Genomic DNA, 11,934 nt, shown 5'->3' with positions numbered 1-11,934 from the left:
GTACAGCAAAATCAGTCAAATTTTGAAATATTTCAACAAAAAAATTACTGTTTTCTATTTGAATCTATTTTAGAATTATAATTTATTCCTGTGATCCAAGTTACATTTTCAGCATCATTACTCCAGTCGTCAGTGTCACACAACTGTTCTTCAGAAATCATTCTAATATGCTGATTTGCTGTTTAAGAAACATTTATTACTATTATCAATATTTAAAACAGTTGAGTACATTTTTTTCAGGATTCTTTGATGAATAGAAAGATCCAAAGATGAGCATTTATCTGAAATAAAAAGCTTTTGTAACATACGCTTGGAGTTAGTATTATTATTCTTTTTTTTTATTATAGAATGATTATTCTATTAACGTCTATCATCATTGATCAAATGATGATAGACATTTATAATGTTACAAAATGTTTTTCTATTTCAGATAAATGCTGTTCTTCTGAACTTTCTATTCATCAAAAAAAAAACTCAAAAGAAATTACTTGTTTCAACATGATAATAATAATAATAATAATTTATTGCTGTTTTTTGAGCAGCAAATCAGAATATTAGAATGATTTCTGAAGGATCATGTGGCTTGAGTAATGATGCTATAAAATTCAGCTTTGAAATCACAGGAATGAATTACATTTTAAAATGCATTCAAATTTTAAATGGTAAAAATATTAATCAAATAAATGCAGACCTGGTGAGCAGAAGAGACAGTACAAATCCTACTTTTCAAAAACTTCTGACTGGTAGTTTACAGTTTTCAATGATCTGCACACAATCATTGTAACATGGTTGAGGTACGATTGTAATCTGAAAAATGTAACAAGCATGAAGTGATAAAATCACACACTTAAGTGATAATGAAGCATTTATGACATGAAAAGATGTTTTTGATAATGTGATAATCAGTGTTTTTATTAATATAATTAAGTGTTACTATGGCGCACATCATATAATGTCTTAATATCTTATAATGGCTTTAAAATGCATGTTGAAAATAAAAATCATCTAAGTAATAACACACCTGAGAACAATATTAAATATGCAAATAAAATGAAAAGCATTATTTATAAAATTCAAGTCATTTTAATAATGGAGCAGTACAATGGCACACAACCTGGGGACTTTTAGGGTACATTTAAAATGCATTGTGATATCATGGTTTTGCACTTTTATTTAATGATTACAGTCACATTTAGTTTTTTGATTGTCCTCAAAGTGTTTTTATTATTATTTTCATTTGCAGATTGACCTGGACACCATTGATGTCAGCAACCTTAACAGACAGTTCCTGTTCCAGAAGAAACATGTTGGAAAGTCTAAAGCTCAGGTAAATGGTAAAACTGCCTTAAACTTAGACTTGATTTATAAATTTGTATCAGACGTTAACTTATTATCGTGTTTCAGGTTGCCAAGGAGAGCGTGCTTCGTTTTTGCCCATCTGCAAACATCACTGCCTACCATGACAGCATCATGAAGTGAGTGCAGTTACATTGCTACCAAGATAAAGACTTGTTGTATGAACATTTGATAGTGTTTTTCAAACATGTATTCATCTATGGATGCAATATAAAGCGCTACGTCTAAGGTCAAAAAGTTTGATGTCCAATGTTTTTTTTCTTTGCGCTTTGCAGCCCAGATTACAATGTGGAATTCTTCCGAAATTTCCAGCTTGTCATGAATGCTTTGGACAACAGAGGTATGAGTTATTCAGCAGACTTTGGTAAAAGTGAAGTCTTGTGTGGCTTAATAAAAATGTAGTAGAAACCCCTTAAAATATTTACATTATTTAAAGATTCCACCAGTGTTGTTTTCGTCGACGATGACAATCATTTCGTTGACGCAACTTTTCTTCATGACGATAACGAGATGATGACGAGATAAAAATGGCTCGTTGATGACTAAAACATGACGAGACGTGTGTGAGTTTTTGTTGGCGAGACGAGGATAGACGAAAATGTTAGTGGGTGGTCCGTCAGACGTTTAAAATGCACGACATTTCTGCTTATTGTGCATGCCAATTAAAACCTAAGAAGTATCTGCTGCTATGGCAAGCCGTTTTAGCATTAAATACTCTTTGCCATACTAGTAGGCTATGGCAAGCCGTTTTAGCATTCTATCCTTGTTTGGTTACGCCCACCACCTGGTGTGCAGCGCACAACATGCTCAACATGTCACATTGTTGTCACTCAGACAGACAGACGATTAACCATGATGGCGGCAGTTTGCACATTATTTCAAATATATGTCTTATGTCTAAAACCATTCCTTCATTATTGTAATTATTGGTGAAAATAGTCGATCCGGAAGCTCACATTGTGTTGAACTATAGATCTGCTATTTTCACAACTTATAAGTGACACTACCCAACAGCAAAATACTTACTGACCTACAATACTTTGTTAAAAGACTACTTTTCCGCCTTTTTTGACTAAAACTAGACTAAAACCTTTATGACTTTTCGTCGACTAAAATTGGACTAAAACTATCACATATAGAAGTGACTAAAATGTGACTAAAACTAATAAGCATTTTAGTCCAAAAGACTAAGACTAAATCTAAGATGGTTGTCAAAAACAACACTGGATTCCACATAGTTTTATACATATTTTGGACTGTGGGGGGCACCATTGTTTTAATGATGTATAATAGTTGTACTCAATGAGCTACTGGTGCTACCTTTTGCTATTTTTATCATAAAATACTGACATGATGACCACAGCTACTGAAAGAGCTTACAGGTGGCAATGGATATAAACATAGGCTTAAACCAAATGCTGTAGCATCAGTTTTTCCCCACAAGCCCCTGGATATTGAGTGAAATGTGCACTGAGAAACTCCTTCAGTGGCTGTGGCATCATGACAAGCATTGGCATGTTTACATCCTGCCAGGATGGCATCTAGCGTTTCTCATCTCTGCCGTTTGTAAGCTCTTTCAGTAGCTGTGGTCTACTAAAAGCCTTAAAGGAATCAGGGCTGAAGTGGAGAGATCAAAGATGCAGGTCTTTAGGAAGTTTTATTCGTCCATATGTATCTACTCATTCTTTTCTCCTCTTCTTATTGCAAGGAAAGCAGTGAAGACTTGCATCACTTCTCTTGTTGCACTTCGACTGAAAACTACAACCAAAAGACACAACAATGTGGCATCGTATTAGTAATTACACGAGTACCAGGAGTTGTGTTGCGGTAAAAATAGCAACAGGTAGCGCCAGTACCTCACAGAGCGCAACCATTTTACATCATCGAAAGAATGGTGCCCCACATAGTTCAAAATATGTATAAAACAAAGTGGTTTTTATAGAATAACAAATCATTTATGAGGTTTCTACTATATATTTTAGTAAAAACACATAGTTTGTTATATTAAGCTATTTAAGTCTTAAACCTGGGGTTCCTTTTAAGGAACGCTATGTTTCTAAAATATCTTTTCTGTTGTCCTTGCAGCTGCCAGGAATCATGTCAACAGGATGTGTTTGGCTGCTGACATTCCTCTCATTGAGAGCGGCACGGCTGGCTATCTGGGACAAGTCACTGTTATCAAGAAGGCAGGGTTATTTTATTCAATCAACAACTTCTTTGTTTTTTTTGGTGCATGTCGCTGTATTCATCTCAGTGTCGTGCTCTTGGCATTCATATTTCCAATGTTTTTCCAAACTCCAGGGTCAGACGGAATGCTACGAGTGCCAGCCTAAACCTACACAGAAAACCTTCCCAGGTTGCACCATTCGTAACACGCCCTCAGAACCCATTCACTGCATCGTATGGGCCAAATATCTCTTCAAGTAAGTTCTTCACACTAATATGTCTCGTTGAAATGTAATTAAACTTGGCTTGGATCTAGGGATGCTCATTTCGGTTAATTGTCCTGACCGACAACCGCTGCTCGTTATCCGATCATTAACCGTTAACTGATAAAATTAGAATAATGAATTCGTTTAAAATAAAAATAGAATGCACGAGTATCTGTGATGATACATAAAAATACAAGCAAATGTTTTATTTTAACGTGCAAACAGCAGCATACAGAGCAACAACAAAAACTGCATTCATATACTCAAATTATCATGCATCAGTAGCGCTTCTGAGAACAGAGAAAATTAGAATGAAAAAAAAAAAGAATAATATAAATAGGCCTACACGAAATATGTATAAATTAAATAACTACCTAATTAAGATGACAAAACTAAAACACACTGAATCCTTCTATGTGCTTTGAAGAAAGGTACCGGTCTTGTTCTTCTCGTCGGACATAAAAACATATAGCAGTGCAGCCTATACCTCAGTTTTTAACATGTGGACATGCTACACGGATAGACTGGGACGCTGTCTGTTAACTCTTAGATCCATGACAAAAACACTTCACAAAAATCCTTTCAATTTGCGGTTCGGGTCTTTTCATCCACTAATCCACATATGTGGAGAAACGTGTTTTCACAGTGTTCAATAGCCAATCACAGACATTTCTGAAGATTACATTATCGCAGTGGCCAATCAGAGGCGGCTATGTTACGATCCACTCACCACTCAAAGTGCCGGTTTCAGTTCTGCTGAATTCTATACCTCCACGAACTCTCTCATTAAAACAAATTAAAGCTGCGTTCCAGCCCAGGCAGGTTTTTAAGCTCGTAAATCACGACTTCAAATCACGACTCACGACATTGTAGCGTTCCAGGCAAGTCACCCCAAAATGCCTGAGCGCATGTATTAATATTACATTATTATTCATTTGTTTGCAAAGTTATATTGTCCTAAAGTCTATTTTTTCACTGTGTACCACTTGCATAAACACCGCACCCGTAGGTGCTGACATTGTTGTTTCGCGGGTTATGTCACGTCATAACTCGTAACTGGGAGTATATCGATGTAGTACGAGATCACGAGTGGAAAGTCACGGGTTTGACTGCCATTCGGGTGCACTTTCACGGGTAGAAGGTTGGAAAAACACGGGTAACGGGTTGCCTGGAACGCGGCATAAGTGTAGACATGATGTAAATAAGAGATTCATTGTACAGTGTAAAGGTTATTTTATTACTTTTTATTAACTTTGTGAGATTGCGATTAACAACAGTAATGTATGAGTGACAGCTTTCCAGTGATTGTAAGGGGAGCGCGCACTTTTTAGACTATAATTAATTCAGAATTTGAATACATTTATTCATGGATTCACTCTCTGATAACCCAATATCGCCATTGCCATCGTGTTGCATACAGGCTACTACATCAGTTACACAAACTAAGAGAAGGTAAAGCAGGTGCTTACTCAGCTAAATATGTCTGAACAGCCGCACGTGTCCACATGCGCCCGTGAGTAAACATTATTTTTTCTTTCACCATGCAGCAAACGTAAAAAAAAAAAAAAAATGCATTTTTAACCGTTTAACTGATAGTAATAATCGGTTAAAATTCTTACTGACGGTTAACGGTTAAACGGTCAATATGAGCATCCCTACTTGGATCTGAAATTGTCATTTGTTTTCCATATTCAAGGATGTTGTATTGTTTAAATTTCAATTCACTTTGCACAAATATTACTGTATGTAAGGGAAAATCCACAGCTGACTTTGACAGAGACTTTCCCTCAAAAAACACATCAAAACCACTAGTGGTCGATCGTTTGCCACCACAGTGGTAGAAATCTGCCACCGTAGCAGCACTAGTTTCATCACAGTGACAACTGTTGATATTACAAAACTAGTTTCCTATGAAATCAATTTGACTTTTCCCCAAACTCTGTTTTTATTTATTCTATAAATGTTGTTTTCTGCTTTAATTTTTAAGAATTCTGTTTATGGCTTTAAGGTTTAACGTTCAAAAAAGATGTCTAATCAGTTAATACAATTTTAATATTTAATAATTGAACAATTTCTTAAGTTTAACAATAATAGGGTGCTGTGAATTTAATTTTTTCCAGAAGTTCTGTTGTGTATTTTAATTTTCCTAGATTCCTTTTTGTATTTTTTTTTTTTATATACAAATTTGATCAAAAATAGTGAATATCAAAGGAATTCATAATACTAAGTAAACTTTTTTTTTTTTACATTTAATTTTCTTTTTCTTTTGGCAAACAGAGAGATTTAAAATTTAAATTAAAACATGGATGAAATATTGTGTGGTATTCTATAAAAGATAATGTTGTAATAAACTGTATTAATGTAATAGTCTTAGTTTTACTTTGAGAAGTACTTTCTGCTATACAATAGTAAAATATTCCTGTCATAATTTCTTTGAAAATTGTGATTAATTATTCACTCCCATGTTGTTCCAAAGCTGTAAGACCTGAGGTCACATGGACTATTTTAACAATGTCCTTACTACCTTTTGGGGCCTTGAAAACGGTAGTTGCATTGTCTATGCAGGGTCAGAAAGCTTTGGATTTCATCAAAAATATTTAAATTTGTGTTTCGAACATGAACAGAGGTTTTACAGGTTTGGACCGCCATGAGGACATGTAATTAATGACAGAATTTTTAGGTGAACGAACCCTTTAATTTAAAGCATTTGATGGGTTCTAGTAAAGACCTTTGATTTTCTTTGTGTATTTAATGATGGTTTATCAAGTAAAATGGTGTTTTGCGAACTAATTTATTTCTTGTCCTCCACTTGCACATCATCTTAAATTGCCTCCATAGTCAGCTTTTTGGCGAGGAAGATGCAGATCAGGAAGTATCGCCAGACACCGCTGACCCTGAGGCTGCTTGTGAGTAGTTGCACATCTACAACAACTTAATTACTACTTCAGTGGTGGACATTCTTTGTTAGGGTGCTTAAATGTTTGGACGAAAAAATGTGTGGTTCTGTCAAGTGTATATAGTTTGAATTGGGAGCATTTGATTAAAAGATGTTTCTGCGATGTTGCTTGACCACAGGGAACCTTGCAGATGCAGCAGCCCGTGCTACAGCCTCCGACCAGGATGGAGACATCAAGCGAGTGTCTACTAAAGAGTGGGCTCGGTCCACAGGCTACGATCCTGTCAAACTCTTCAACAAGGTGCAAGTTCTGTTCCAAATTTGACGTGACTTTATTACGCAGTCTGTACTTTTAGAAATCTAAATTCTAAATGTGATCTTGTGCTTCCTTTCAGCTTTTTAAAGATGACATCATGTATCTGTTGACCATGGATAAATTGTGGAAGAAGAGAAAAGCCCCATTACCTCTAGACTGGACTGAAATCAAGCAGCTTGGTGTGTATTTGTGTGGGAATTACCTGTACATGACCAGCTTTGATAATGAGAAGAAACTGCTTAAAAGATCCTAATGAGGCTGTGTTTGTAAAAGAATCTCAGGAGGAGGCCTGTGGCACAGGTCTGAAGGACCAACAGGTGTTGAATGTTCAGGGTTACGCTCAGCTCTTCCACCGCAGTGTAGAAACACTCCGATCTCAGCTGACGGAGAAGGGTGACGGTGCGGAGCTGGTCTGGGACAAGGTGAGAACATAAGACATGCAATGTCAGATATACACAATATGCCTTTAATTTATTTCATTTATTGTGGAACTAGTAATACTAAAATTATTTTTAATTGATATTTCTTTAGCAAGGACACATTAATAAGTGACATTTTTAATGTAACAAATGATTTCTTTTTCAAATACTGTTCTTTTGAACTTTGTTCATCAAAGAATCCTAAAAAAAGTATGTTCAGTGTGAACTCACTTTATTTGTGCTGCTGTTTTCAGGATGATCCTCCAGCCATGGACTTCGTAACAGCAGCTGCAAACCTGCGCATGAACGTCTTCAGCATGAACATGAAAAGTCGCTTTGATGTCAAATGTAAGTGTTTGGATGGCTGTATTGCCACTGTAATCACCTTAACTTAAATTATTCAAAATGATCTTTTTAGTTGGTGTGTAAAACCAATATTTCTGCTTTTAAAGTGTTAGATCACCCAGAAATGAAAATTGTGTCGTTAATTACACTCATTTTGTTAAAAACTCTAAAGACCTTCATTCAGCTTTGAAACACAAATTAAGATATGTTTGATTAAATCCAAGAGCTTGCTGACCCTGCATAGACAGCAATGCAAATATCAAGGCCCAGAAAGGTAGTAAGGACATTGTTAAAATAGTCCATGTGACATCAGTAGTTTAACAGTAATTTTATAAAGCTACAAGAATACTTTTTGTGTGCAAAGAAAACAATTTACAACTTTATTAAACAATTTCTTTTCTCACGTGTTAGTCTGACATGCGTTCACGAGAGTACCACAATGCCTGTGTGGTTTGAATAGTTAATGACACAATTTTCATTTTTCGGTGAACTAACTTTATAATAACATGTTTTAATAAAAAAGTTGGTTCTGAATTTAATGTGGCTGTTTTGCCTTCTCATCTAGCCATGGCTGGGAACATCATTCCAGCAATAGCCACCACTAATGCCGTCATCGCTGGTCTCATTGTTCTGGAAGCGCTGAAGATTCTCAACTCAGACTTCGACCAGTGTCGCACGGTAAACTTGCTGTGTTGCTCCTTTGACACCCAAATTGCATCACATCCTGTCTTAATCTGATACATCTTTGTATTCGTTTTCTCACATGGTTTAAGGTAATCGCACCTCAGCAGTAGTTTCTTTTGTGCAGACCTTTTTTTTTGACACTATCCTGTTTTTGAACTTGTTGTGAAGTGGTATGGGTGGGAGTTATAGGGCTCATCCAAATTTTCACACTTGCGGTTTTTGCACTTGGCCACTTGTCTGATTTCATGACGTTTTTCCTTTACTGGTGTTAAAGTGAGAATGAAGACCACAAGTGTGCATAGAACTTTTCATTACTTTTCATACTCTTTGCACCAATAAAATGTGCAACACTTTGTTTTACTACCAAATGAAAAGGTTAGTATTTTCAATGCCGCTTTAAAGGGCTCTTATATACTTTTAACCACAAATGCTTGTCTTGTCTTCTGCATCTGTGTTCTCCATTTCAAAAAAGTAGGATAGAGTGGAAAAACTCATTTTCTCCAAACAATTGTCCTGCATCGTTGTTCTACCTTTTTTTGTAAAGGGCGTTTGACTATCTTTGCACGTTCTCTTTGTAAACGGCGGGTCAGAACTTCCACTTAAATTGTACTTTTTTTATTTATTTATTTTTTTAAGAAAATAGCTAATCATTTCGAGACCCTTATTCCTCAGCTGGGATTGTGTAGAGCCCTTTGAAGCTGCATTGACACTGCAATTTGGACCTTCAACCCATTGATTTCCATTGAAGTCCGCTATATGGAGAAAAATCCAGGAATGTTTTCCTCAAAAACCTTAATGTCTTTTCGACTAAAGAGACATAAACATCCTGAATGACATGGGGCTGAGTAAATTATCTGGAAATCTGTATTCTGGAAATGAACTAAATGTCATTAAATGTAAAATAAAATGATTAATATTTAATTTATACTGGAACTGTATAAATAAAAAGACTAGACAAAAAGTCTCCAAAATAGCTTTGAATACCACTTCAGGGCCTGGGACAGTCTTGCACACTTACTTCCTGTTGTGTACATTTGCTTTGTGTATTTAGATGGATCCTTATGTTGCTTTTTATTTTTATTTTTTAGATCTTCCTGAATAAACAGCCAAACCCCAGGAAAAAGCTTCTCGTACCATGTGCGCTGGACCCTCCCAATTCCAACTGTTACGTGTGTGCCAGCAAACCTGAGGTCACAGTTAAACTTAATGTGCACAAGACCATTGTGCAAGCTCTTCAGGACAGGGTACCAATTTTTTCCATTCAGAAGCCTTGATTTTTGTGTAATCTCCCAAGACATTCAAGTCTGAATTAGAAAGTTATCTTTTCCTTAATGTTTTTTTTTTTTTTTTTTTTTTTTTTTTTTAGATACTGAAGGAGAAGTTTGGCATGGTGGCACCAGATGTGCAAATTGAGGATGGAAAAGGAACAATCCTCATCTCCTCAGAGGAAGGAGAGACTGAAGGTGTGAATTTGAAGTTGGCCTCCAGAGGGCATCTTTTACTTCTGTAACATAATCTGAGTTTTGTTTGAATCTTTTGGTCTCTCTGTTTCTCTACAGCAAACAATAACAAGTTTTTGTCTGACTTTGGGATTCGGAATGGGAGCCGTCTTCAAGCAGACGACTTCCTACAGGATTACACTCTTCTGGTCAATGTAATTCACAGGTCAGTGTGGCTTTGTTTAGCTCTGAGGATGATACGTTAGGTTTCTTGAAGATTAAAATGCATGTTGCATTCGTTTCAGTGAGGAATTGGAAAAAGATGTCGAGTTTGAAGTAGTGGGAGACGCCCCGGATAAAGCACCTGCACCAAGTGCTCCAGAAGAAGGGAAAAACATTGCCAACGGTAACAAAGATTCTGCTCAGCCGTCTACCTCATCCAAAGGTGAGAACAACATGGATTGCCTGCAAAACATCCGTCTGGTTCACCTTGTGGGCATTCTGCTAAACATCTCTTTTTGCATTGTTTAATTTTTGCAGCAGCTGCCGAGGACGATGACGTCCTTATCGTAGACTCAGACGAAGAACCGTCCTCGAGCACCATGGAAGCTTCTCCGGAGCCTAGTAACCGCAAGAGGAAGCATCATGATGTTGAAACGGATGATGCTGCAACTAAGCGTAAATGCCTTGAACAGCAGCCTGCAGATGATGATGAAGACATCATCGCTCTAGACTAGCATCAGTGACGAGATTTCACCTGCCCACAATAGAGGATTTTCCTCCAGTTTATCTTTTTGTACGGTTTCTCTTACCAAACTTGTAAATATATCTGTACAATATGGTTCAAGCTCAATGGATGTCGTCTTTTTCCTTCTGTCCTTTGTTTTTCGGGAACAGAAAACGGCTGAATAATGAACTACGCTCAGTTAGGTTTTCCTCAGATGGATAAAATGCTTTTCAACTTTGTATTTTTTACAATGCGTGTCCTCGTATTTTGCAGTGGTTTAGAAAGGCTGACAAAAGTCGCTCAACGGTATTTCAATGCATTTTTTTCATCTTGAAAACCATATTCCATATTTATTACAAGTTTTCGTTGCCAACCTCAGTAATGTTTCTGATCACCAAATCATTTTACAGTAACACTGTATTACTGTATGATGGCTTGTATATCTTGTTGCATTGGTTTAGAACCACAATGAAACATATTGTGACTTCCTTTTTTAAGAAAATACACTCAAACTATTTACACCATTGTGTTTCATTGTTACATTTTGTTTTTTTAAGGGGTATAAATGCCTTATTTACTGACCAAACTGAGCAGCTGAATTAACTACAAGGGCATCATCTCATTTGTGACCCTGGACCACAAAACCAGTCTTGAGTAGCATGGGTATATTTGTAGCAATGGCCAGAAAATACATTGTATGGGTTAAATTATCTATTGCTTTTATGCCAAAAGTCATTCAAAGCATATTAAATAAATCAATGTTCAATGAATACATTTTGTAAATGTCCTACCAGAAATAATTAGTAATATGCATTGCTGAACACCTCATTTGGACAACTTTAAAGACTAATTTCTTAACATTCAGGTTTTTTTTTGCACCCTCAGATTCCAGATTTTCAAATTGTTGTATCTCAGCCTAATAGTGTCCTATCCTAACAAACCAAACATCAATGGAAATCTTTTTATTTGCTTTCAGATGATGTATTAATCTCAATTTCAAAATTTACCCTTATGACTGGTTTTGTGGTCCAGGGTCACATTTAACCTTTATTTACTATTAAAGCATGGTCTTAAAAGAATACAACGTCCTAATTGCATGTTGTTTACATTAGAATGATTGACGTAAGAACATTCTGTTTTCACTTATTACTCACGTAGATGTCAGAGTCCACCGTTCACGTGGTATTTGTCGTCAGTAGGGTTCATCTAAGATGCTACATGACCCGTTAACCCTTGCTCTAGTTGTCAAAATTATTGTCCTTACTGGCAAATTTTGCGGGCAATTGTCAACTATATTATTATACAAGACGTCCTTATATA

The 11,934-nt window shown here is 36.2% G+C and overlaps 1 protein-coding gene across 1 annotated transcript in view; it reads left to right on the top strand.

Annotated features, from left to right (window-relative positions):
* uba2 (ubiquitin-like modifier activating enzyme 2) overlaps positions 1-11,133 on the top strand; it is an 11,923-nt gene extending 790 nt beyond the window's left edge. The window contains exons 2-17 of the mRNA XM_073831386.1: positions 1,244-1,327; positions 1,405-1,475; positions 1,632-1,696; positions 3,442-3,542; positions 3,658-3,779; positions 6,627-6,694; positions 6,864-6,985; positions 7,080-7,179; positions 7,274-7,422; positions 7,674-7,767; positions 8,330-8,442; positions 9,537-9,692; positions 9,815-9,911; positions 10,008-10,113; positions 10,193-10,332; positions 10,428-11,133. Coding sequence (XP_073687487.1) covers positions 1,244-1,327; positions 1,405-1,475; positions 1,632-1,696; positions 3,442-3,542; positions 3,658-3,779; positions 6,627-6,694; positions 6,864-6,985; positions 7,080-7,179; positions 7,274-7,422; positions 7,674-7,767; positions 8,330-8,442; positions 9,537-9,692; positions 9,815-9,911; positions 10,008-10,113; positions 10,193-10,332; positions 10,428-10,624 — 1,785 coding nt within the window. The 3' untranslated portion in view covers positions 10,625-11,133. The remainder of the gene's footprint in view (positions 1-1,243; positions 1,328-1,404; positions 1,476-1,631; positions 1,697-3,441; positions 3,543-3,657; positions 3,780-6,626; positions 6,695-6,863; positions 6,986-7,079; positions 7,180-7,273; positions 7,423-7,673; positions 7,768-8,329; positions 8,443-9,536; positions 9,693-9,814; positions 9,912-10,007; positions 10,114-10,192; positions 10,333-10,427) is intronic.
* The last annotated feature ends 801 nt before the right edge of the window (positions 11,134-11,934 follow it).

Source organism: Garra rufa, chromosome 25 (assembly GCF_049309525.1).
Source record: "Garra rufa chromosome 25, GarRuf1.0, whole genome shotgun sequence".
NCBI lineage: Eukaryota > Metazoa > Chordata > Actinopteri > Cypriniformes > Cyprinidae > Garra > Garra rufa.
This window is presented reverse-complemented; position numbering and strand designations above follow the sequence as displayed.